The sequence below is a fragment of the Pezoporus occidentalis genome, unplaced genomic scaffold, assembly GCF_034315485.1.
Source record: "Pezoporus occidentalis ecotype Australia unplaced genomic scaffold, CSIRO_AGI_Poc_V1 ctg115, whole genome shotgun sequence".
In the NCBI taxonomy this organism is placed as follows: domain Eukaryota; kingdom Metazoa; phylum Chordata; class Aves; order Psittaciformes; family Psittacidae; genus Pezoporus; species Pezoporus occidentalis.
The window spans coordinates 494,000-521,717 of NW_026912940.1; the positions used below are offsets into that span (position 1 = coordinate 494,000).

At 41.9% G+C, this 27,718-nt stretch overlaps 1 protein-coding gene across 4 annotated transcripts in view; it reads left to right on the forward strand.

Annotated features, from left to right (window-relative positions):
- The first annotated feature begins 1,918 nt into the window (after positions 1-1,918).
- The window catches only part of BTBD7 (BTB domain containing 7), a 58,540-nt gene continuing 32,740 nt past the window's right edge, over positions 1,919-27,718 (forward strand). For 3 of the 4 annotated variants that reach the window (XM_062637681.1, XM_062637692.1, XM_062637697.1), the window contains exons 1-2: positions 1,919-2,055; positions 24,954-25,139. In XM_062637681.1, coding sequence (XP_062493665.1) covers positions 25,058-25,139 — 82 coding nt within the window. In that variant the 5' untranslated portion in view covers positions 1,919-2,055; positions 24,954-25,057. Of the gene's footprint in view, positions 2,056-13,076; positions 13,098-24,953; positions 25,140-27,718 lie in introns of those variants that run through there. The other variant, XM_062637689.1, reaches the window with a different exon arrangement.

Sequence of the window (27,718 nt, forward strand, 5' to 3'; positions counted from 1 at the left end):
AAGAATTAACATAGAAATCCTAGACCTAAACCCATATATGTATAAGCAGGCAATATGATCATATATATCACATTTATACAGAAAACCAGGGTAAAATAAAACTAAGCTGAACACTGTATATTCTGTCATATTCCACGATCTTGGTTCCTAATAGCAGGGAATGGAAACTGGGCACAAGAAAAGAGACAGAAACAGGAGATGGGGAGGCTCTAGTGGGCAGCAGCTCAAAGAGGCTAAGCTCTGCCTGCCAGTTTTATTAGCTGTCCTGACAGCAGCAACAACAGCTTGCAAAGACGTATTATTTACAGAGCATAGCCTCCCTTGAATAGATACAAGCATAACCCCGACAGTGCAAACTTCATCTATTAAATTGCAATTACAAAAATTCCCTCATCTCACTGTGGGTGTGGAAGTCAAAGGTTGTGGTTCTCTCAGATTCTATAATAATGGAGAGTATACAAATAACTAAACTGGTTAAAACCCCCAAGGTGTACAAAATACTGTCCATCAGCTCAACTCACAGTGTTTCTCTTCCATTCATAGGCTGAAACCAGTACGAAAACAGTCTACAGCACAGGCAAATATACTGAAAGCTGTTTTTTCCTAGCTTCTTGGTAAGCTGCTCAGCATTATGGGATGTTATGCCAAGTAGTACTTAGGGAAGTCTGCTGCATTCAGGCAAGTTAATTAGAAAGATGCTTGGAGCACAGCGCAGTGCCAAGTGGGAGGAAGGCTTCCCTCCAGAAATGGACTGTCAGCAAGTCAGGAGGGGATATAATCAGTTGTAGCTCACCTTTACCAACCAAGATCACAGATGTGGCTTTCAGCTTACTGAGTATTTTCTGCCATGTGAATTCATTAGACTTTTGGCCTGTGCATGAAACCCTTTTCTCAGACCTTCTCACACGTAGACACATGGTGCTTAGTTCTGTCACACAGCACAAGTAGGTTTATATAAGTAGTTTTATTTTTCTAATGAAATGTTGACATGCATTTTTAGCCACTTTCTCCGATTTAGAAAACAGCAAGCTTATAGACTGAATGGCTGTTATATTCTGATCCTAACTGTATCCACAGGCACCTTTCTTTGGAGAAAATATAGCAGGAATGGTACCAGCAATGGTGGGAAAAGCTACAAGCATTTTTACTGCTGGCACCTCTGTCCATCTAGATGTATGAAACAGTAATTTCTGATACTGAGAGAGGTTGTTGGACATGGGGAAGGCAGTGGAGTTTATTTCCAGGTGAACAGTATATATTCCCAGCATGAACACTTAATGCTGGACCCTGACTGTCTGTTAACAAGCTCACAGCAGTTTGGAAAAGCAAGCAGCTGAATAAATGCTTAACGTAAGCAGCTTAGGGAAGTCTCAGAGACAAAGAACCCGTGCTGACAAACAGCTTGCCTTGCAGACACCTCAGTGCCTGGGTGTAACAAGCTTGTGAGACACATCACACAAAGCAACCAGAATACACGCGCGTGGCACGGGGGCCGGCGGCAGGGTACACCTGGTCCGGCCTCAGCTCTCCCTGACGCCAGGCCTGCGGGTGGGCGCCTCGCCAAGCTCGCCTAGGCCATCGGCACTGGCCCACCATCCATCTTGCAGGTTGCAGGGCGAGCCCCCCCACGACACGGGATGACTGGAAACCGTGAATGCTCCCAGAGTAACACCTGCTGGTGGCTTGGCCGAGCCTCCTCAGCCCTCGGCGCGTGCTCCGTTGAGGCACGGGTGCCCTCGCACGCCTTAGCCGCGAGAAGCGAGGACACCTATCTCCTTCAGAGCCGCCTCCTTCCGCTAACCGAGGCCCTGCGCACCCCCACATGGGGGGTAGCGCCCCTCAGGCGCAGCCCGCCCCCGCCCCGCCCCGCCCCGCCCCCACACACCACGTGTCCCGGTAGCTGCAGCAGTCCTGCGCAAGCGCGGTGCTCGGTACTCCTGCCAGGCCGAGGTTGGGGCTCGCGATCAAAATGGCGGCGGCCGAAGAGGGACTAAGATTGGAAAGGAGCGGGTGGTGCTGAGCCGGCGGTATGGCGGCGGCGAGTGGCTGCCGGAGGTGAGGCGCTGCGGGGAGCTGCGCGGTCAGTGTGGGCTGGTAGGGCGGGCCGGGCTCCTTGTCATGATGGCAGAGAGGAGCGGGCGAGACCGTCAGTGGCGGGGTGCCCTGGGCAGGGGCTGGGTGCGCGCCCGCCGGGCTGGCAGTGCTCCGTGCCGGCTGCGGCTGACTCCTCCTGCCCCAGCCCCATACCTCGTACCCGGTAGCGGAGTCGCTGCAGCAGGACTAAGGTGCAGGCCCCCACCGCCCCGCAAGGCCTCCCGCCGAGGGGAGCGGCCCTTCCCCTCCTGCCGCTCCCGGGGGCTCGGGCCCGGCTCTCAAGGTTCTCGCGGGCCTTGAGCACTGACAGTGGTTTTCGCTTCGGCCGCTTCTAGCTGTCGGGTCCTGCCTGGACGCCCCTTCCACTGTGGCCTCGGCGCCGCTCCCCGCGGAGCCCTCGGGGTTTTGTTGGAGTCGCCTCACGCAGGAGCCGGTGCAGGATTTGTGTTGCCAGTGCTGCGGTGCTCCTCCCGTATTCGGCTGTGCGAGAGCGGCCGCGGTCGCTCACCGTGGGCTGTGGGGTCCCGCTTGTGTGCCCGGCCGTTCAGCCCGTCCCTCGGAGGTGCTGCGGCTTTGCGATTGCTGCCTCCCTGGAATGTGTGAGGTTGCGTCCTGCTCATCTTCGTACAGGTGTTCCTGGAGGAAAACTTGGAGAGCTTTGTAAGTGATGAGCATGTTTGTGCCTCTGGAATATTCCTGCTGCCGGTGGGATGGTGCTTTGCTCTTGGTTCGTGTTTCTACTTGCTCTGCCCTGCCATCCCATTTAAGGCCGTTGGATGAAAGATGATACACATTTCAAGTGCTAACATAAAATATGATAGTAAGGTAATAAAACACCTGTTGATACAATGGTACTTTATTTGTGTGAGAATTTAGCTTAGGGAATATAGCTTCGCTTGAGACTTTGCTCCAAAGCAGTGTAATGTAACACGCAAATTTAAAGTGTTTGGCAGATACACTGTTGGCATGTGGTCACCTCAGGTTTTACCACATACTGCATGCTCTGTTTTCATTTAGAAATGGAGAAAATAAAATCAGAAACTCGGATAAAAAATTTTTATTTTCATATCTTTTTTTGAGGCATTTGAAGCTTGATGAGTTAAAGCTTTACCCTTTTTGTCTTAAGGATATTGGGAAAAAAGGAGCAGTATTCTAATAGTCTCCTTTATCATTTCAAATATATATATCGTGGACAGCTTTCATTCTAGTTCCGTATTAACATGCTGCTTTAAATGGGGAGGTGAAGGGAGACTAATTCCTTTTCAGATCCAGTGAGGTTAGATTCTTCTTTATTTAAACCTTTTTCTGAAGAAATCAACAGAAATATTTCTTCTTCATTTCTCCCTTCCTCACTTTGTTGACTAACAGTCTGCTGCCACCAGAACAGAATTAATTCTATAGAGATTATTTTTTGAGCAAGTATCTTTTAGTAATGAACAGACGCTGTGGACCATGTTTGAAAGGCAAGGTCTGAGTACTTAATTTGCAGAACATCTGAATGAAGGTAATGTATTGGTAAGTCATGGCTTGTGATGTTTTCTTCCTTGGTGGAATAATTTAATTCTAGTCCTAGTTGATGGACCAAAGCATAATTTTGCCATTAAAGAACTTGCTACTTTGCTGTATCAAATAATGTGTAAACATTACTATCTGTTCATGCTTACATGTAAACCTGCAATGACTGTCTTGGGGACTAAAGCTTGTATCTTTAGTTACAACATGAAGCTGCAGTTCGCTTTCTTTTTTATTCAGATTTAGGTGGCTGACATAGTTAGACTGCATACAAGTAATCTTGCAAATAGAGTTCAGTATTTTGTGTAGAATGTACAGCCAGTGTTTGATTTTGTTCATTGGAGATGGGGAAAAAAAAGCTATTTAATCCTTTGTATTCTGGCTCAGCTGCACTAAGCATTGTTTTAGTTGCTTTCAAACTCTAGCCAATATATAAATGGGTTTGACATTCTAATCTAATTTTGTATGTTTAAACATACAAGGAACACAGACACAAGTCATCTTGGATCGCTTTCTGTGGCATTGTTGTAATTGCTGGCTTTTAAAAATCTTTGCCACTTACTTTAGTAACTGAATTTTCTTTGTGTGTCCAGATTCTCTTGCTGAGTCATAGAGTAGTGGTGTAATGCTTATAGCTGGCATTGAGTGATTTGCAAAGAGTCATACATGAAATAATAGAATTATATTTATAAGCTCCATTGGAAGACTTGCATGGGCTTGTCGTGGTGACTTAATTTTTTTTTTTTTCCCTTTGTTTGCAGGCTTTTCTGAGAAGCTCAGAACTTTGTGTTGTGAATGTCACATATTGTTAAATTATAGTAGAATATGTTGTCTTTGTAGCCAGCTCTTTGAATTTAATTCAGTGGGGCTGTCAGAGCTTGATGAATAGACTAACCAAATATCGGGTCTTCATTTTGAAAGTGGCCTTTCAAGTTGCTGCACATATGATGTCAGGTTTACAGCTCTCACTGATGACAGTTGACCTAGAGGCTTATAGGGTGTGAATGCTAGGCTTGGACAATGTGTCCTGCTTTGCAGGCTGCGTTAGTGTTATGGTGTCTTGTGGTCCTGCCTGTGTCCATAGGAGGCGGTGTAACACTAGGCCTGCCCCTCATGCTACCTGATGCTAGTTTGGTGTTGATATAGTAGACCACATGCAAGAAAAGGGGAGTGTATTTTGATGTCTGGCTGTGCAGTGACAACCAAGATAATCGTGGCTGGCTGCCTTCCAGAGAGGAAAAAGTAAGAGGAAACAAAACATCCTGTGGACATCTGTTATGGACTGCAAGTAGTTCCCATTAATCAAACAAAAGATCTATAAATAAAATGTGAGATTGCTTTTAAGAAGAAATAACTATATTCTTAATAATACTGATGAGAATCTGACCATTCTTGTAGCACATCTTGATATAAACACCTGAATTTCAGACTCTACATTTTCTTTTGTTGTTTTCTGAACATATTTACATGAATTTTGATTCCTGTTACTGGATCAATGGCTTGTACCATTTCTTTTTCACACACGTCTGGAAACCTGGTGCACAAACTATTGTGCACGCAGTGAAGACTGGGAATCCTAGTTCAGATGTGAGTGTTAGGTGATGAGTCATGTAGTTATTGATCTGTTTTGTTACCCAGGTTCTTTTAAAGATATATTGACAAGCCATATTCTTCAGTCTTTGGACAGAAGCTATTATGGATTTTTAGAATGGTCTTTGTTATGTTGGCTTACCAGTATGCCTGAGCTATAACAAGAAGGGAATGCAGATGAAAATTTGATGCTAGTCTTGCATTTTGTGCCTATCCAGTCTGTTTTGCATGTCTCCCAAAAGTATGCCTGTTACAATGATGCCTTCTATATAATGAGTGGATGCTAGGAGATCTCAAATCCTTGTGTGATTTATGTAGAAACAATGAAAATTGTGTGTTAGGGAGAGTAGAAATGAGCAAGAGGAAAAATGAATAGGAAGGAGTTGAATGTCAATGATGGCATATGCAACATGTACCATACCTCACTGTCTGAAGTTCTGTGAAGTTTTAGCATTTTGCTTTCATCTTAGTCTCTTGACTGTGGTGTTTTGATTTCCAGTGTTCAAGCAAAGAGATCAGATCATGTCAGAGGTTCATCTAAAACTGGAGGAGATCTGAAGTATCTAATTTCTTTGTCCTTGGCACTATGGCAAATCACTTCTTTCCTTTATAAGGGTGCCCATGAGGTTCTTCGTATATGCTTAGTGTCAAAATTGGCTTAAATAATTGTATTCTGTAGCTGCTTTTTCCTTCACAGTCCCCTCAGCTGTGTTGGTAGAGCCATTTACATGGCTTCAGTCTGAAGTATTGCAGAAAATTGTCTGAAAAGTAAACAACTACAACACAAAATAACTTCATATCAGGTCCCTGATCTAGGTTGTCACACTGCTGTGGAAAGTTTGTTTGCTGGCACAGTGTAGAAGCAGGGTCAGATAGGTAAAGGGGATCTGGGGGTTGGGACTGTGTTGCCTGAAGTGTATTAGATTGAAATACATCTGCAACTATATACTTAGTTAAATTTAAATCCAATTTAATTGCTCCATTGGGTATGTTCTGCAAGGTTACACCTAACATTACCGAATGTATACTTTAACAACTGGTGGGCTTGCAGATGTGTGTTCAGCCTTTTGGGAATTTTCAGTCATCAGTGGGTTTAAAACATTTCTCTAGGTGAAAAATATGAATTACCAGAGTAATACAGCATGCAAAATAAATTTAACAGCAGTCCATACTGGTTAAGAACGAGCAACATTCAGTAAGGTGTGGGGGTACAACACGTGAGGGTAGCACCTTCCTAGGTCAGTTTCTAAGTTTCAGAAGTGTCTTCCAGAGATCTTGCTTTATTTTTCAAAATTGAAATTCTGTTGCTAGCTGTTAGCTGTGTAAATGTCTGATCATTCTGTAAATACTATTGGATCTTCGTTCTCAAATCTTGTCTGAATTCAGTGGTTATCTATGTTCTGTATGACACTGAAACTCTGTTTTATGTTCAGTTCTTCCTGTATTAGAAAGCTTAGATTTTTTTTTTTTTTTTTCTGTCCCTCTGGTGTTCTTACTTGTCATATCCTGTTTCCTGTTCACCATAGTAAACTGTAAAGAGTAGAATGTAATTTTTTTAAATCTCTCTTAAAGAATATCTTTCTATTGCTATTGTTACTGCTATTCCCATCTTCTTAAAGAGCCTTTTTATTTCTAATCTGTCCTCTTTGATACAGGATTATGTCAGTATGCTAACTTGCAGCTTTTAAGAAGAATCTTTTCTGGCATTCTTAACAACTTCAAATCTTCAGTGTTATCTAGTGGGAAGTGCTTTAAAGGTAGACTAAGCTAGTTAATGGTATGCAAGATTCCTCTAATTTGGAAGCTGTGTCCAAGATCTGTTAACTCTGTTTCAGGATAACTATTAAGCTGTTGCTGTTTGACACTTCTGCTGATGGTAACAATGGCTAAACTCAAACCAGTTGGTTGAAACAGCAGTGTAATAAACTACTGTTGCTTGGTTTTTTAGTTATGCATGTTATTTTGTCAGCTAGTACTTGCAGAAGCTCTGTGTGATAATTAGAGGTGCAAAATGCATCTGGGTGTTTGCGTGTGTGTTTTAGACTGTAGTTCAGGTCAGAGAACACTGTTCTTTCTTACAGTCCAGAATTGAGATTTAAATCAAGGTGTGGAATACAAAGAGCAAGAATACCAAGGTCTTGTGAAGGCATCAAAATTCAGTAAAATTATGCCTATTTATATGCAAATTAAAGTGTTTTTTTTTTGTTTTTTTTTTAGTGACCAAGTAGGTAACATTGCATTAGTGAGAAATTGGACTGCTGCTTTGCTTATCATTGTCTGCTACCCCAAATCTCTGTACTTACAATGAAGTCTGTAAACCACTTCTGTGATTGGCAGCTTATTCTCATTGCTTTAAAAATAATCAGTGTGAGTGGCGAAAGTTCCTTTTCATGTTCTTTCTCCTCACCCCAATATTTGAAATGCTGCTTGAGAGCTGACTGAAAAACTCTGAAATAAAAAATCCAGTCAGAATGCAATGAGGCATTATTTTCTGGACCTGTGCTCCCTTACTCTTCAAGCTCTTTTGATCTGCTTTAGCTTTGTTCTCATGATGATGCTTGATGTAAAGGTGTGTGTGGGGGGGAATGGTTCCTTGACCATTAGAACTGAGGAATGAGGGTTGCTGTGGATTTGGTGATCTTTGACTTCATCTAGGAAGATGCAAGTCCTGTTTGAAGCTTTTCTGTTGCTGTGGTTGTGATGGTGCTCATACATGAAAGTTCTGTAGTGTTTAAGATGAGGTTGTGCTTAAGTACTTTGTGGAGGCATTTAGAGGTTTTCTTTCATATACTTGGATGTCTATTTCTTAAAATACATGAAGGTTAACAACCTCTGAAGCTGCTTGTGGTATTTAACCTAGTGACCAGAAGAGTTCGTCTTGGAGAAGGAAGGAATGTATGCATAAACACAGTGGAATTTTGTATTAGCTGTTAAAAAACAACCCACAGACTAATCAAACATGGGAGTATATTAAAGACTGATGTCCTCTGCTGTGGCTCATCCTGCAATGGGCATCTGGATTTTAAATGTCTTAAGAGGTGAAATGAAATACTAGAATGTGGTCAGAGAAGATAACATTAAAGGAATCCATGAACTTATGATCCTATTAAAGTCATTCTAGTAGTGACTATAGCTCACTGTAATGCAGTGGAATTGCTTATACTGACATTTTTAAATTGAGGATACCTTTGACAGTCTGTAGTGAGGTACTTCAAGGAAGTTTTTGAAGTAGGTTGTTTATTGTACTTCAGACACTAGCATGGTGGAAGAATGCTGAGTTAAAATACACATTCGAGGCAGGAAATTTTGTATTATGCAGTGTAGTGATGGCCTCAGTACTGAATGAGGAAGAATCTAAGCTGTGTCAATACTCTTCAGCTCCTGAGAGACAACAGTTGTTACTGGTGAGCTGGATGTAAGCACTGTAATTCTTACAAAGCAGTGTCTATAACAGCATGAGGAGTTGCCAGTGTCATTGTGAGTCCCCCCTTTCTCCCAATGTACTAAATTATCTCCATCTCCTCTGCAGTTTATCTTCATGGCTGATATGGGGATTTAGCTTATCTAAATTTTGGATAAGAATGTGTTTACTGCCTTAGATTCTCAAATCCTAACTCAGCTGATTTTTTTTTTTTTTTTTTTTTATAGCTAAAGATAGTATTTAAGAGAAACATTTTCTGTCTTTTTTAAAATTGTATTATTTGGGTCAGAATGTATCTCCCGCTTCTTAATTGGCCCTTAAAATCTCTGTAAGATTTAATCCTTTATTAAACACTTCTGGAAATGTGCATTTGGACTTGAAATACCAAAATATCCTTCTAGCATAGTAAGGTGTCATAGTGTTAAGATTATTCCCTCTCTGATAGTGCTTTGTAGTTCTAGACACAAGCCTGAAGACTTAATAACCCCTGGTAAACTGATTCTTATATATTTCTGCACTGAATCAAAGCTGCTTGTCTGTAGCTGCATTTAACCAAGATCTTTGGTGCTGTAATCTGGACACTTACTATCTGAAAATTCAGAAGTACAGTCCTAAAGCAAACTTTCCAGAAGATCTGCCCTTGCTACTTAGGGCTTTTCCATTTTAAGGAAAATCATCCGAGTTTCTCTGCAGAGAATATCTAAAGTAATTTTGTTACTGAATAGTTTCTTAGTTAATTATTGGCTTAAAATTTGCTAGTTTGGATTAACAGACTTGTACCAATCTGGGTATTTCCCCACCACCATTTTAGGGATATATACACATTTCTCTTTCCCTTCTCCACTTATTCTGCTTTTAGCTACCAACTTAACTATTCTGGAGCATTAAATTAGAAAACATCTCATTTCGTGACTGTGTTTTACCTGCATCAAGGCTGAATTGTGTTAAGGACTAGTGATTTTCAGTAATGAGAGTGCTTACTTAAACATTTAGTGAACCAGTTTTATCCTTGGTTTAAATTTGGAAGGAAATGGAACTTGCCATTTTTTATTTTTTTCCCGCATGTACAAGATCAATGTGTTTCCTTGAAGTTAAAATGAGCCTTTTGCATTTATTAATCTGAAAATTAATCCAGTTAAAGCTGTTCCTGTTATTTGAATATGAATGTGCAACACAGAATTGAATGGAAATTATCATCTTGGTGGAAAGGAAATTGAGATTGCCTTTTTGATGGCAGTGTCAATTTTTTTTTTCCCATTAGAATTGTGTGCACGTCTACGGGGGTATGATAGGCATCACAGAAACATGGTGGGATGGCTCCTATGACTGGAGTGTTGGAATGGAAGGTTATAGGCTCTTTAGAAAAGACAGGCCTGGCAGGCGGGGAGGGGGAGTTGTCCTTTATGTTAGGAATAGGCTGGAGAGTATGGAACTCTGTCTGGGGACAGGTGAGCAGTCCACAGAGAGTTTGTGGGTCAGGGTTAAAGGGAGAACAACTATAAGGGACATTATTGTGGGGATCTATTACAGACTGCCTGACCAAGAGGAATCTGTGGATGAAGCACTCTACAGAGAGATAGGAACAGCCTCCCACTCACAGGCCCTTGTTCTCATGGGAGACTTCAACCACCCTGATACATGTTCCAGGGTCAGTATGACCCGGCACAAGCAATCCAGGACGTTCCTCGATTGTGTGGAAGACAGCTTCCTTGTGCAAGTAATAGAGGAGCTGGCAAGGAGAGGTGCCATGCTTGACCTTGTGCTCACCAACAGGGGAGAGCTGTTTGGAAATGTGACGCTTCAGGGCAGCCTTGGATGCAGCAACCATGAGTTGGTCAAATTTGAGATCCTCAGGACAGTGAGAAGAGCATGCAGCAAGCTCACTGCCCTGGACTTCAAGAGAGCAGACTTTGGCCTCTTCAGGAACCTGCTTCGGAAGGTTCCATGGGATACAGCCCTAGAGGGCAGGGGGGCCCAAGACTGTTGGATGATACTCAAGGATCACCTACTACAAGCTCAGGAGTGTTGCATCCCAACTAGAAGGAAGTGCAGCAGGAGGGCCAGGAGACCTCCTTGGATGGATAAGGAGCTGCTGAGGAAAGTTCAAAGGAAAAAAGAGACTTATAAAAGGTGGAAGAAAGGCCAGGCAGCCTGGGAAGAATATGGGGATGTTGTTTGGGAAGCTAGGGACCCGGTTAGGAAAGCTAAGGCCCAGTTAGAATTAAACTGGGCTAGGGATGTTAATGATAACAGGAAGGGATTCTGTAGGTACATAGCAAATAAAAAACAGACTAGGGACAACATGGGCCCTCTCCGGAAGCTATCAGAAGAACTGGCTACCCTTAATTTGGAGAAGGCTGAGGTACTTAACGACTTCTTTGCCTTGGCCTTCACTGGCAAATGCTCTGACCAAACCACCCAAGTCTTGGAAGGCAGACACAGGGACTGTGAGAATGAAGACCTTGCGCCCACTGTAGGAGAGGAACTGGTTCGAGACCATCTTAAAAACCTGAATGCTCACAAGTCCATGGATCCTGATGAGATCCATCCGCGGGTCCTGAAGGAGCTGGCAAATGAAGTTGCTAAGCCGCTGGCCATCATATTTGAAAAATTGTAGCAGTCAGGTGAAGTTCCCGATGACTGGAAAAAGGGAAATATAACCCCCATTTTCAAGAAGGGGAAAATGGATGACCCAGGAAATTACAGACCAGTCAGTCTCCCCTCTGTGCCTGGCAAAATCTTGGAGCAGATTCTCCTGGAAGGCATGCTAAGGCACATGAAAAACAACAAGGTGGTTAGTGACAGCCAGCATGGCTTCACTTAGGGAAAATCCTGCCTGATCAATTTGGTGGCCTTCTATGATGGGGCTATGGAACTGATGGACAGGGGTAGAGCAGTTGATGTCATCTACCTGGACTTGTGCAGAGCATTTGACAATGTCCCACATGACATCCTTGTCTCTAAATTGGAGAGACATCAATTTGGTAGGTGGACCACTCAGTGGATAAAGAGCTGCCTGGATGGCCGCATGCAAAGAGTTGTGGTCAGTGGTTCAGTGTCTGTCTGGAGACCATTGATGAGTGGTGTCCCTCAGGGATCGGTGTTGCGACCGGTCTTGTTCAGCATCTTTGTCGGTGACATGCACAGTGGGATTGAGTGCACCCTCAGCAAGTTTGCCGATGACACCAAGCTGTGTGGTTCTGTTGATACTCTGGAGGGAAGGAATGTCATCCAGAGGGACCTTGACATGCTTGTGAGGTGGGCTGATGCCAACCTTACGAAGTTTAACCATGCCAAATGCAAGGTCCTACACCTGGGTCAGAGGAATCCCAGGCACAGCTACAGGTTGGGCAGAGAAGAGATTCAGAGCAGCCCTGTGGAGAAGGACTTGGGGGTGCTGCTTGATGAGAAAACAAACATGTGCGCTCGCAGCCCAGAAAGCCAACTGTATCCTGGGCTGCATCAAAAGGAGTGTGACCAGCAGGTTGAATGAGGTGATCCTGCCCCTCTACTCTGCTCTTGTGAGACCTCATTGGAGTATTGTGTGCAGTTCTGGTGTCCTCAACATAAAAAGGACATGAAACTGTTGGAACAAATCCAGAGGAGGGTCACGAGGATGATCATGGGACTGGAGCACCTCCTGTATGAAGACAGGCTGAGGAAGTTGGGGCTGTTCAGCCTGGAGAAGAGAAGGCTGCGTGGAGACCTCATAGTATCTGAAGGGGGCCTGCAAGGATGCCAGGGATGGACTCTTCGCTAGAGGCTGTAGTGATAGGGCAAGGGGTAATGGGTTAGAACTTCAACAGAGGAAGTTTAGATTGGATGTAAGGAAGAAGTTCTTTACTGTAAGGGTGGTGAGGCAGTGGAATGGGTTGCCCATGGAAGTTATGAATGCGTCATTTCTTGGCGGTGTTCAAAGTGAGGTTGGACAGAGCCTTCAGTGACATGGTTTAGTGTGAGGTGTCCCTGCCCATGGCAGGGGAGTTGGAACTGGATGATCTTGAGGTCCTTTCTAACCCTAACTATTCTATGATTCTATGATTTATTGGTGAACTTCTTAAATAATGGAAGAATAAAAGAAAGTTTAAGTATAGCACACACTGACAAAGGCTTCCCTTTTTTCGTTTCACCCTTGCTTTGAAGAGTGGTGATATCGAGGACAGTGGGAGACGAGAGAAAGACAACCAAAACTTGGTCTAAAATGAGATCAAGATCAGTGGGTTTGTTTTAATGGAGTATCTTATCTGATTAGTACAATCCAAGGGATGTTTGCTTTCCTTGTAATACTTCTTTGGAAAATTGTGTTTGGTTGGGTTAATTTATGTTCTGGGGCAGCTGAAAAGCTTCATTATCTTGTGGAAGGAGAGGAAGAGTTAAGGGATTTAATCAGTCTGCTCAAAGGGCAGATTGCTTTAGCAAATAGTTAAATAAAAAAACACCTCACAAGCTCTCATAACTGTCCAGTCTCTGTGTACATGAGGTATATGTAGGTATTCTGAATTAAATACGTAAATGATTGGTGCCTCTAGTTTTTAGGAACAACGTGTCATGTTGACATGTGTGATGCTGCTTTGACTGTTCTGTAAAACTTGCGTGTTCATGTAACAGGATGAAAAATAAATGCTTTAGAAATGTGGAGAGAGCTTGTTGCAGGAAATCTGGAAGACATAACTTCCTTTGCTTGCCAAGGGGAGAATGTAAACAAAGCTTCAACTTAATTGTACCCTAACTACTAGAGCGGTTTTCTGACTAAGCCTTTCCTTCCTTAACTGATTGCTGTTATCATTGAGAAACTATATTTTCTGTTTCATTTGAAATGGATTTCCATATCTTTATTGAGGACATGCCTCAAAGTTTGTGAGTATTTAGTTCTTGCTACACTTACATAGAATCTAAATGTAGATATTACTGAAAGTAATTACTGAAGCTAAAGCTACTTGTGTAGCTCGTTTTTGGGCTTCTGATGGTTTCTGAAAGTATCAGAAGTTTGCTTGTGAGAACGTTGTGATATTAGTATATTTTTCTGCTGTATGTGCTCTTGTGCAGCCACTAAAATACTCATCTTTAAAATGGCTAAAATATTTGAACTGTATAACATAAAAAGATTTCTTGGCATCAGGTGTTACATAAATGCTACCTGTGGAAGTCAGTGTGGCTCTTAAAATTTTCTGAAGTTAATAGATACAGAGGGTAGTATAGAAAAACTCATCCAAAGGAGAAATCTTTTAAATGTGCAAGCTTTTAAATAACTGTTAAAGTCTTGGTATATACAGAGATAGCTGATTTATGCAAAGAGGTGTAAGATCACTGTGTTTGTTAAAAGCCTCTGAATAAAAGGAAAACAGCCTGTAGATTTGACCAGGAATTTCAGACTTGCAGTTCATAACCATTTTACAAGCTCTTGAATGGGTCAGCTGTATAAATACCGTACAGCTTGATTTTTGTACTGCTGCCTGCTTCAGTGAGCAGAGTAGACCTGTGAGTGACCCTGAATGTTGGGAAACAAAGGGAAGAGGTGTAGAGTGTCAGTGCTGAAACTCGAGCTGCAGAAATGGAGACTGCAAAGGAGGACTCTACCTGAGTGTCGGAGGCCAGGTGAGAGTAACTTATTGAGGCTGGGCCTGAGCTCATAGGGAATGACAAAGGTGACTACAAGGGTGTAGTTTTTTTGGAGTTGTGAGGCAGTTTTAATAGTGATAGTCTGGTCTCTTCAGATTAACAGCTGTGGGTTCCTGTTCCAGGTGTAGATGGCTATCAAGTCCACCTGCAGAAATTCCCTTTTTCCTGTTTCCTGTCATCAGCCCTCTGAAATGACTTGTTCTGTGATCATGTAATCTATGTAGTGTGAGGGGAAACGGGAAAATCCCATGGCTGGAGCAGAGTGAGGGGAGTGTGCAGCTCCCTGTTAGTTTGACTTCAGTGGTAGTGCCAGATTACCCTGATGTACCTGTGAAGACCTGACAGTCAGGGAGTCCTGCATGGACAGCTAGCTTCTTGCCATTGGTGGAGGAATCTGCTAAATTGAGGGGAATATATTAAAATGTGCATAGGCTTGGCCTTGTATTTTTCCCCAGATGACTAATACCTAGATGCGTATATTCTGTCATTTCAATTTAAAATTATTCCAAGCCTTCAAAAATGCAACACCCCCCATGGAGCTCTTTACTAGTAGTTGCTGCTGTCTGAAGGGCTGTTAACCAAGGCCTGGTTGAAGAGAGAAATGAACTGGACAAGTGCAGAACAAAGATAAAACAGGCCAAAAAAAGGAACAGTAGTTTGGCTAGCTAGCAAGGGTGAGCATGACCATGGTCAATCCTAGTGATAGCTACTGCTGTATAGATTACCTGTTTCTGCTAGGACTGCCCCTGCTTTGTAGTCCCTGACAGGACTTAAATGTGGCTTCCCACATGTGTGCTAGAATGGAAGGGGACAGCTCTTCTGTAGAAATGAGTGCATGGGACTGGGAATGTTTATTTCTTGAGGGCTGTGCCAGTTGAATATTGGTCAAACTGCATGTTGTGTTTGTGGGGAGCAAGCAGCCTTTTCTTGCTGTTCTTTACTCTTCTGGCAACATTCCTTGGGAGTTGATTGCAGCCAGAAGATGGTGACAGAGGTGATCAAGTATATTGATCTGTGGACAGAAATCAACCATTTGGGATGTCTGATCATTACACGGGTCCAAGATTTTGTGTCTGCTTCAACACTGGGATCCTGGAGCAATTGTTGAGAAAACCCCAGGTATTGTCATCACCAGTGACTACTACTGCTCCTCTTAAGGTTATGGAAGTTAAGGGAACTAAAACTGTGTGATCAAAAGGATGCTTTTTGAAGGTGAATTGGAAAAAGCAAGTGGCGAGAGAGGACAGGTGCTGCTTACTTAGTGTGGATACAGAGCATAGTGCCTGGGATTGCTTTAGTAGCAACTTCAGTATACTCTCAGAGGAAACATGTTCTGAGAGGAAGTGTGGTGAATGTAACTGTGCAGTGAATTTAGAAGCACTCTTGTATGCAGGAAGCTCCCAGATCCTCATTCAGAGCAGACGGCTTTCTGTGAAATAATTGAGCCTGGAGGAAAGGGAAAATGCAGTACAAGGAGACTGTAGGATATATCCCACTGAGGTAGTACTTGATGTGAGAAGGCGGCAGCATTAAACTCCAGAGGTGCATCTTCCATATGGTTGAGGTTTCAGCCAAGACTTCCCTATCTTAGTAGACTTGCTAATTGAAAACAGCATCTTGTGTTGTGTTTGGGTCACAGCTTGAGAAAGAGGAGGAATTCCCTTTCTTAATGAAATGGGGATCTTTGGGGGGCGCTCTCAAAGAAAATGGAATAAAATTATGTGAATTGTGAAAACTGCGTGGGAAGGAGCAAGCCTGTTGACAGAGGAGTGCTTGAATAGGAAGTCCATGAAATACACTGTGTAAAGGTGGGACAGCTTAATGTGGAGAATTCTTACTTTTGCTGAGCTCCTGCTTTTTCTGTGGAGGAAGAAAGAAGCAGATGGCTGAGGAGACTGCTGTAATAAAGGACAGGCAGTGTCTGGAGACAGGTGAACTGGTTGTTGATCCCAGTATCTGGAGCTGAATTTAGCTGAAGTTTGGCTGAGTTAAATTGCTGCCTGACAACACAATTAAGTGTTGACCAAAACTTCAGTAGAGAGAAAAAAGCAGGCTACTTTTTCTTAAAATCTGATCCTTCATGGAGGTGCTATTCTTGCAATTTGTCTTAACCAAATATAGTGTCCCCGTATGTATTATACCATAGAGGATTTTCTTTGCCTTTCTTTAAAAACAAAAGCACATTTTGTTTGCTCAGAAGTAGCCTTTTGAAAAGCATTTAGACTCCTCTAAATGTATCACAATATGTCAGAATATTTTGCAGTTACTTTAGATTGGCTAAAATGAATTATCCTCATTTTCCCTGAAAATGGGTATGTTCATGCCTAATTTACTCTGTTCAATGATATTGATAAAGATTTGGTGATAGGATTTCTCTCACTTTTCTTACAAAGCATATTTAATAACATTTTATGTCTCTGTCTGATAATGTTCCTGTCAAGTAAACTTCTGAAAAATGGAAAGTCATTGAAGAATGCATACTGTCATTTCACTTCAGGAGAGTTGTAGAGGGCAGTAAATGGGCTCTTGCTGATTTTGCTGAAAGTGTTTTGAATTCCACTTCAGGAACATCGTGTGAGTATTGTCAATCAGAATAGACTTCTGGTATGTTAGTGGGTGCTTGCAACCAGCTGGAAAGATCAGTGATGTACAGAGATGGTGTTTCATTAGCCAGTATATGAAAACATGGAAGTTGCTTGGGGGGAACTTTTTATTCTTTGCAGGATTATACTCAGCGTGTGCTGTGTGCTTGGTTTTTTTAGGTGCTGGAACTTCTTCTATTTAAGGGAATATAACTGTGTTGATATCTTGTGATTTGAACTGTTGCTCTCTCCTGACAATGTTACTTAATTGCTTCTAGGATCAGTACGTTTACATCATACTCTAAATTACTTTGGTAATGATAAAAAAAATCAAAAAACCTATTCTGAACACTATTTGCAAAGAGAGCATTGAAAAGAGTTTTTTCGTTTATCTTTTTTCTGTACTTTTTCAACTGCCAGAATGCTTCTCAGCATTTTCAGTTTCTGAAGTGTACATATCTTCAAGACTGCATGCCTTTATACTTTTATTTTAATGTAGTTTTTTTAACTTCCACTCTGATTCCTCAGAGGACATGTTGAAAATTGATAGTTGTTTCACTGTTTGTTTGGGGCGGGGGGAGTTGTGTGTGTATGGATTTTTTTTTTTTTTTTTGTCTTCTTTCCACTTCCTCTCCCTAAAACTCAATCCTAAGATTCTTAACCAATCTATAAATAAAAAGCCAGGACTACCGTGGGGTTTTTGCTCCCTCTATTTTAAAAGAACTTCTGGATAGAGAAGTGTACTACTTCACGAAAAAGCAAGTGTTTTAAAATTCATGCTTAACTTGTAAGAAAGGTTCTTTGTGATAGCTGGAACACATGATTCTCAGCAAAACACTAAGTAATGCAGTCACTTTTGTTATCTAGTTATGCCTGCTTTTTCTTGCCCTCTTTGCTCATAACTGCTGATGCAGCTTAAGTTTTGATGTTCTGCCATTAGATTGATTTTTGTTTCCAATTCAGTAAGTCATGAAATAATACAGATTCATTAACCCAGTTCCTGAAGGACATTGTTTGTTACTCATTTCTGTACAGTACTAATCCAAATCAGAACCTTTCAGCTGTATCAGCTATATCTTGCTGTTGTATCATCCAGATAATTTTGAATAATGATAAAGGTTGATTGCTTGGCTGGATAATAAAAAAATGATGGGGCTACAGAACTGATGGATGGGGTAGAGCAGTTGACGTCATCTACCTGGACTTGTGCAAAGCGTTTGATGCTGTCCCAAATGACATCTTTGTCTCTGAATTGGAGAGACATCAGTTTGATAGGTGGACCGCTCGGTGGATAAAGAGCTGCCTGGATGGCCGCATGCAAAGAGTTGTGGTCAAAGACTCAATGTCCGGCTGGAGACCAGTGACAAGTGATGTCCCTCAGGGATCGGTGTTGGGACCAGTCTTATTCAGCATCTTCATCGCTGACATGCACAGTGGGATTGAGTGTGCCCTCAGCAAGTTTGCCGATGACACCAAGCTGTGTGGTTCGGTTGATACCCTGGAGGGAAGGAATGCCATCCAGAGGGACCTTGACATGCTTGTGAGGTGGGCTGATGCCAACCTTACGAAGTTTAACCATGCCAAATGCAAGGTCCTACGCCTGGGTCAGAGGAATCCCAGGCACAGCTACAGGTTGGGCAGAGAAGAGATTCAGAGCAGCCCTGTGGAGAAGGACCTGGGGGTGCTGCTTGATGAGAAAATGAACATGAGCTGGCAGTGTGCGCTCGCAGCCCAGAAGGCCAACTGTATCCTGGGCTGCATCAAAAGGAGCGTGACCAGCAGGTCGAAGGAGGTGATCCTGCCCCTCTACTCTGCTCTTGTGAGACCTCATTTGGAGTATTGTGTGCCGTTCTGGTGTCCTCAACATAAAAAGGACATGGAACTGTTGGAACAAGTCCAGAGGAGGGTCACGAGAATGATCATGGGACTGGAGCACCTCCTGTATGAAGACAGGCTGAGGAAGTTGGGGCTGTTCAGCCTGGAGAAGAGAAGGCTGTGTGGAGACCTCATAGCAGCCTTCCAGTATCTGAAGGGGGCCTATAGGGATGCTGGGGATGAATTCTTCATTAGAGACTGTAGTGATAGGACAAGGGGTAATGGGTTAGAACTTCAACAGAGGAAGTTTAGATTGGGTATAAGGAAGAAGTTCTTTACTATAAGGGTGGTGAGCCAGTAGAAGGGGTTGCACAAGGGAGTTGGGAATGCTTCATCCCTGGCAGTGTTCAAGGCGAGGTTGGACAGAGCCTTGGATGCCATGGTTTAGTGTGAGGTATCCCTGCCCATGGCAGTGATGGCTGGAACTGGATGATCTTAAGGTCCTTTCCAATCCTAACTATTCTATGATTCTATAAAGGTCAAAATAGGCTCTATGTGGATTTGTGTGTGTGTCAGGCTTTAGAATTAGCTGGTCCTTCAAAATTTCAATCATTTCCTTTGAACAGAGAATTACTTGCCAATTACACAATTTCTGCAAAGTGTGCTGGCATGTATGCATTCAGTCCTTTAGTATGTATGCTCTTGCGATTGGAAACTTCTAGCCTTGGCAAAATGTGTATGCTAGTACTTCTCTTTAATACCTAATCTTTGGAATTAGTTAAGGGTCAGGGCATGTAATGATCAGTTCTTGTCAGCTGTTCTTCCTTGGAGAACCCCCCCTCCACCCCCCCCCCCCCCCAGGTAGGACAGTAAGAAAATTAAGTAAATAGTAAGTGCAGATCGGACCAAACACTTGGAACTCCAAACACAAGCAGCCTTCTCTTCATATGTCAATGTTTGTTCCTTTCGACTGTTGCTGGCTGCTAATCCCTGTAGTGATACTACATGTAACAACCAGCATGCCTAGGGCTGGCTTTGGAGATGCCCCAGAGGACAGGATCTATAGAACTGTTTTGCATAATGTTCATTTGTGTCTGAATTTCTTTGTGATGGCCCTGGTATCTGTACTGGTCACCAGACTACTGCTCTGCTGGAGGGAGGTTCAGGTTGTGAAGGCAAGCTGGTGGCATGTACCTTGGGGCCAGTGGCAAGGGTCCATTCTCACAAGTTCTTTTTTAGTTCTCTTTTAGTTTCTGTTTCGTTTTAGTTTAGTTTATTTTCTAATTGAAATTTCTATGGAAGTAAGTTTGTCCTTCCTAAATTTAGTTGAAGTATTTCCTTACTGGGGTTATAACTTTAAAAGGTGATTGTTTCATTTTTTTAACAAACCTTCCCTCTCCCCCCCACCCCCCTGCCGGTGTATCAGTTTACTCTGGATGTTATCATCTCATCTTGCATTACAGTTCCACCTTCATGTTGCTTGAAAGGAACTGTTGGGGCAAAGTAGCATTTCTGGTCTAGATAAAAATCTAAGCAAATACAAGTAAGGTACACTTGTGATACTTGTGTTGTCATTTACTCAATGTAGATTTTAAATGTGTTAAATAAAATGAAAAACCTGCAAAGTCATGTTTGTGTGAGTCTGTGCATATACTTGCTATGATTTCCTACTTTCATCTTAGTAGTGTACTGTTTCATAACCCTATGGTAACAACTCCAGAAGAAATACAAAATGTCTTTAAATTTTAGAGGGGGCAAAGTCAAATGTTTTAGGTCATAAAATGTGCTGTAAGACCCCACCTTGCCCTTTATATTAGTTGGACCCAGTGGACTACAGAAAATTTTATGAAACCTTTGTATTGAGTGATGACTATAAATAAAGTGTTACTGTTGTCCAAAGTCCATCCTGTACACAGCCTTTTTATTAAATAAAAATTCCCAACCCAGGAATTCCTGGCTTTCAGCCCAGGCACCTCAGATGCAAGTTGTCTTAGGTTTAGTGTGACAAGTATTCAGAAGACTGAGAAACTTACTTCAGGTACTGAAACTTCTAACCAGATTTGTGTTTATTTAAAATTTCATTCTGCTCTGAGTATCAGTATTACCTGAAAGTAACTTCTGTGCTTTTTGTAGCATTTGGGATGGTAATTTTGGCTTCTAAAGCTTCCTGGTTTTGTATAACTTTTCATATACTATTTCTGCAGTGCAGGCTTTTTTTTTTAAACAAGCTTTGGCATAGTTTAACTTTTTTCCTATGTACATGTGTACATACATAGCACATACCTGTGTGTAGGTCACTGCTTTTAATGAGATCCTGTTTCAGTAGGTCAGCAGATCTTGCATTTAGTTTGCTTTTGACGATGCTTATGTGGGTGCATTATCAACTTAGAAAGGCAAGAAAAGGTTCACCTTGTGGTATGGTGAGAGTTTTAAAACTAACAAAAAAAAATTGTGACTATTATGAGGCTAAAATTAGATCAAGAAACTCCTTCAGATAGGCTGAGATAGGGAAATTTTTGGTATGCAGGATAACTTCTGAAAGGAAGATAAAATCTCCCCTTTTGCAGCTAAAGATTGGGTTGTTTGTGGCTCGAAATTATTTATTTTCTTCTACAGCTGCCTTTCACCCATGCAGAGAGCACCCTTTGGCATTTTATGCGGTAACTGAGCTGTATTTATATATGTACTAGGCTCAGTAGGTTATGTGCAAATACTGACTTCTGTGCAGATAGGTTAGGCTTAGTGTAGAGGCTGAAGTGGACACTAGCAAAACAAAAGAAACCATCCAAAACTAGGCACCTGCATCTATGAGTGGTTCAAGTACACCTTGCTGTCAAAAGGTGTGGTCCTGGCTCTAGCAGCTTGTTCTCATATTCCTCTTTCTTGCACCTGTGCTGGCACAAGTGTTCCTGCACTGCCATAACAAACCAATTGGGTAACTGACTCTGTAAAATTTTTGTCTTGTCTGGTTTTAACATGGATATGAGAGTGAAGAGGGGAAGGCAGAGCTTCCTCCAGGACACAGTTTATCATTTAAAATGTTTGGGAAATGCAGTATGGGTTATACAGTGTTACCTTATAAACTTCAGTGGTGTAATAAAAAATACAGAAGTTGTTCTTTCAGTTGATACATGAGGTTAACAACAGTAGTGGGTCTAAAACTGTGATCATTTTGTGATCAGTTCTGAGCTGTGGGGCACAATACACTTTATGACCTACTGTGTGTTTGAATTCAAGATGCAGAATACTCAAGGTCAGCCAGCATACATGTGAGGAAGCAGTGCATGGTTAAATTTGAAAGGAGGCACAGGAAGCTTTCACATCTGTAAAATGAGTGACCATGGTGCATATTTTGTTTGAATTCCTCCTTCACTGAAGCCTGGCGTATTTAGTTTTACTTATATAAATGTATATATAATATGCATATATAATTTATATTTAAGAATATCTTTATGTGTACAATTTTAATGTGTTTTTACACTGTCATATATTATTTAAGCTACATAAATTAAGGGAGTGAATTCATTCTGCACGATACTCACTTGGGCTTAATGTGCAACAGTTCATGTGGTAAGCCTCTGAATAACATTATATATCAGAAATCATAGGAACTTTTTATAGGGTTTTTTTTTCAGTTAATTTAAATAATGTTGTTTTGTAAATTCAGGCATTGAATTCTAATGTTATTGAACAGTTGCATATATTCCTTTTTCACATTCCTTCAATCTTCTAGGTCGTGTTTATTGCCAAGTTGAAGGAGGTGGGAGGTGTTAACTTTAAACCTGAGACTTGGTTCTGTATAGTGCTTGCTAGCCCCCCCCCCCCCAAGAAAAAAAACCACGAATAAAACAAACAAAAGAACCCCTCACATCCTCCCCAGAACATACCACCACCCCCCCCCCCAACAAACCAAAAAACAACCACTCTTCAAAACACAACCAGCCAAACAAAAACCAAACACAAAAAACAACTTCCTCCCTTCCTCTTTTTGCATAGCTCCTGGGCTGTTTCCTGTTTCTGCTAATAGTTCTCAGTTGTTCCTGATCTCTAATAGACAAGTTATCATGCTGCAGCCGAATGCAGAAGAGGAAAGTGAAATAGCAATGGAGTTATTCCAGGCCTTTTGTCCAAATGAACCAAATCCAATTTTAGCTGCGAAAGGGGAAGTTGTTGGGATACCTACTCTAGGATGCTGGCCTTTATGAGGGAGTTGGCCTTGAAACTGAAAGGTGACTCTTACCTCCACAGAGCTTGTACTGGAAATAGCTAATTCCATCTGGAAATGAACAGCACATTTAAGCAACATATTCTGTGGGTACACAATTTATTTGGAGTCTCACTGTTTTAACAAAATTATTTTTACCTTGAATCTGTGGAGCTCTTCATATATGAAGAGGTCTGCATCCATATGGATTTGGTTATCTTGAATTAGCTAGCTTATTTCTGCACAAGGGAGAAAATGATAACATGCACCGATCCAACAGTTTGTGTTTGCTGAGAACATGTACTGGTGTTTGCTGGTGTGATGTTGCCCATTGTGTGTGTGCACTTATTGTAACTTCATCCTGAGCAGGCTTGCTATTCATATAGGAAGGTGCTTTAATTTTCTGTTTCCTGAAGTATTGTAAGCTCAATCTGCACAGGGAAGAGTTTGACAAAGCATCGGGTTCTGTGCAATTGAGGAGGCATTGCCAACTAGCTAGGGAGGGCAGGTGTGGGAGCTCCCCCTTGCTGCAGGTGCAAGCCTGTAGGTTGGCTTGCGTAACACCAGGAAATCTGCTATAGTGTTGCTGTTGTGTCTCCTGCCTCAGCAGCATTCAGATAATGATCAGCAAGCTGCAGCTCTGCAGGGCAGTCCTGGGCTATATGCTCTCTAGAGCTGATTCTGCCTGCGCATAATGTCTAGTGTGAGGTAGTATGGTTTCTTTTTGACAGCATATGATGTTGCAGACCACAAATGCTGAGAGGCCTGATTTTAGGAGCCTTATTCAAAGGCATCAGATGAGGAAATCATGCACTCAGTCGTGCTTCCACAATGCTCCAGTCCCATGTCTCTCATCTTTTCACATGCCCACATCTATAAGCCAGGTTTCCGAAACTTTCTCTACTCTTCCTCCTCATGTGCCCAGTGCTTGAACCCTGGATCACTTGTTTGGCCTCCACCGCTGTGCCTATAGCAATTTGCAGCCGCCTTCTTCCTGGCCTGTCTCCCGCTTTCTGCTCCCCAGGATCTGCTTTGCATACTGTGTCTGTGACTAAGAGGCCAGGTGTGCCTCTCCACTTAGAATCATATCTCACCACCCCAGCATCACAGTAACTCCTTGTGAACTTTTCATGCCAGAAATAGCAGGGAAAAAAGATTGGAACAGTGTGACAGCTTCCTTCAGACACACACATTCTTGCATGGCACGCACTTGTCCAATTTAACATTTCCTGAGAAAGGAGATAGAGTTGGGAGCATATAGCAAATACAGGTATAAGGGTAGAACCTAGTTATATACTCACAGTATTGAGTAGAGTGTAAGTATTTCTTGGTGTAGACATTACCTTAGTGTAACTCTGATATCTGTGTGTTTTGAATGTGTGTTCAGTTGATAGTAGGCAGTTCTTTCACTGTGTTAACTTTGCAGTATTCATAATTTACCATTGCTAATATAAAACAAATTAGAATGTGCTTCTTGTATGTTTAACAGTTCTTCTTCATATTTCTACGGGATTTACTTCCTAGGACATTTTTGAATGCCTAATGAAACCGTAGATGAATGCTTAAGTGCCCTATTTTTACTGTTATAAGCCTACTTGTAGGTACTAGTCTAAACTTGAAAAGTAACACTGAATGAGAGCCATGTAAATGATATGAAATCAAAATGCAGCTGAAAGCAGTAATGATGGTATAGCTTCTAGTGGGCTTAGTTTATTGTGCTTTCTCAGCCAGTATAATTCAATCTGTGGGTTTTATAACAGTATGTAAACATATCAGCATCTATAAAAAAAATCTTTCTTGGTATAGTTAAGGGATCATATCTAATCTAGACCAACTCCTACTTGAAGATTCCTTAGCTAAAATTTTGATAGCCTTCCTGTTTCTTGTTGCAGCTTTTCTTGTTGAATTGTGAATGGTTTGAAAAATTATGAATTATATATTTGAGGGAAAAAAAGTGTTTATCTGTTTAATCCTTCAAGGAAAAATCTGTACTGGAAATGTTTGTGCTTTTAACTTGTGAAAATACTATGTTCTGGGGACTTGAGTTTATCTAAATCACGTAATACCTACTAAAAACATAAATGTGAATAGACTTATTAGTGTGTTTGTTTTTCAGAAATAGAGGAACAGAATGCTGGACCTGGGATTGAAGATTTATAAAGGATTATGGGATTATACATTGAAGAGCCAGCAGGCGGAATGCCTGAGTGACTGAAGAAAATGGGTGCTAATGCATCTAACTACCCTCACTCGTGTTCCCCGAGGGTAGGGGGAAATTCACAGGCACAACAGACATTCATAGGTAACTTTTCAGTTATCTTGTCACTTACATAAATGACTTGATTGTGTACACACTTGATTTGATTTGCTAGCAGTTATGCTCTGCAGAGCTTTTATTTTCTAGGTCACCAGTTTGAATCCATTCAAGCTCAATCGTGCATGAAATTCAGTACTGTCCATCTGTTTTGCCTATGTATGCAATAAGTTGATTGCCACTTGCTAGTAAACAGGTGCCAGGTTATTTAAATAAAGTAGATCTTTTTAATAACTAACCCATGCATGCTAGTTTTCCCAGATCAAGAGCAGTAGCTATCTGTTAATACTGTCTGCCATTTTCTACTCTACCTCAAATTTTCTGTGAAACAGTTGGAGCATAGAAAACGCTTGATCATCAGTATTCATCATAGTATTGGCATTGTGTCTCATATGAGTGAATTACTTCCTTATTGCTAGAAGGATCTCCGGTAATGAACCTGTTACAGTAACAGTCTTGAAGACACCTTTTTCTGATGCCCTTTTCCTGTTCCTGTCAATGGGGAATGGAGGTACTTATTGTCCTAACAGTATTATTTATAAGTAAGGCTTAACTGGAAATGAGTCCAAGTGCCCTTAAAGTATTTTCTTACCCCAGTTGTAACTGGGGCAGATATTACCTTTATGTGCTTTTTAGTCTAGTGCAAAAAAACATCAGTGTAGATCTAAGTACTGTCACGCTATAAATAATACAGAGTTATGTGATGAATCTAAAAGAAGGCAGTTTTTGAGAAGATAAATCTTGCTTAAAGAAACCTCCAACCCTGACAGCCTGAAGAATGATCTTAGCAGTGAATAGCATAAATACTTCATAAACACTTATGCCTTGGCTTGCAACTGAAAAAGTAGTTTATTGATATTCAGTGTTACTTCTTTTCTTAATCACCACTGAAAGCACAGTGGTGTCCTTAGCACAGAAAAAAATTACTTACTTTGTGACTTTTCTCTTGTCTCAGCTTTTCTGACACTTCTAACTTTTGGAGGTCTGAGTAAGACAGCCCGCAAACTGTTATATGTAAAGACCTGTGCTCTGGGCTGAAAATTCTGTGTGTGCTGTCATAGCATATCAAGGAAGAACTTTAGTGCTAATATCTTTGATATCCAGGCTGTGAAGTCCCCCTTAAGGCTTTGTGTATTTTCAGTGTATATTATAATTAACAGCAGTAAAAGGTTTGCCCCAGTTCATATACACACACATATATATACACACTTTGTAAAAAATGACAGCCACAGCATTTGTATTACATGTCTTCATGTTTTATCTGTCTCTGTATTGAATGAAGTTAAACCCTTAGACCTGAAAACAGGCAGATCTGCATGCTGAAACACTGAGTAGGTTTGAAGAGGGGGAAGTTGCAAAGCTTCACTGAATTCCCACCAAAACTTTCTCTTTGGTATGTGGAAGGTTTTGTTGATGCTCTTCATCATTTAAGTTCAAAATAAAAAGCCATTATCTAGTATGTCATTATACATTTACTGATCATAGAACAGTTGTTGTGGTTTAAGCCCAGCTGGTAACTCAGAACCATGCAACCGCTCACTTGCCCCCTTTTTACCCCTGCTCCCGGAGGGATGGGGAGGAGAATCGAAAGAATGTAACTCCCACATGTTGAGATAAGAACAGCCCAGTAACTAAGGTATAACACAAACCACTACTGCTATCACTGATAATAATAATGATAAGGGAAATAACAAGGGAAGAATACAACTGCTCACCACCTGCTGACCAGATACCCAGCCGAACCGAGCAGTGATCTCGCCCTTCTGGGTTACTGCCCCCAGTTTATATACTGGGCATGATGTGCTGTGGTATGGAATACTACCCCTTTGGCTAGTTTGTGTCAGGTGTCCTGTTTCTGCTTCCTCCCAGCTTCCCCTTCTCCCTGGCAGAGCATGAGACTCAAAAAGTCCTTGGTCAGAATAAACATTACTTAGCAACAACTAAAACCGTTGGTGTTATCAGCGTTGTTCCCAGGCTGAAAGTCCAAACCACAGCACTGCACAAGCTATTAGGTAGGAGAAAAATGACTGCTACTGCTGAACCCAGGACAGGACCTTAAAGGTCACCTTGTTCCAAACCCCTCCCATGGGCAGGGATGCCTCACCTTAGACTATGTCACCCAAGGCTCTGTCCAGCCTGTCCTTGAACACTGCCAGGGGTGGGGCAGCCATAGCTTCTGTGGGAAACTGTTCTAGTGTCTTCCACCCTCAGAGTGAAGGATCAATTCCTAATGTGTGATCTCATCTGCCCTCATTCAGTTTAAAGCTATTTCCCCTTGTCCTACATGCTCTTGTAAAAATTCCCTCTCCAAATTTCTTCTAGGCCGCCTTTAGGTATTGGAAGGCTGCTCTAAGGTCTCCCCAGAGCCTGCTCTTCTCCAGGCTGAATAAGCCCAGTTCTTTCAGCCCATCTTAATAGCAGAGGTGCTCCAGCCTTATGAGCATCTTCTCTGGCATCCTTTGGACTCATTCCGAAAGGTCCATGTCACTTTTATGTTGGAGCCTCCAGAGCTGAATGAAGTACTGGAGGTGCAGTCTCCAGAGAGCAGAGCAGAGGGGGAGAATTGC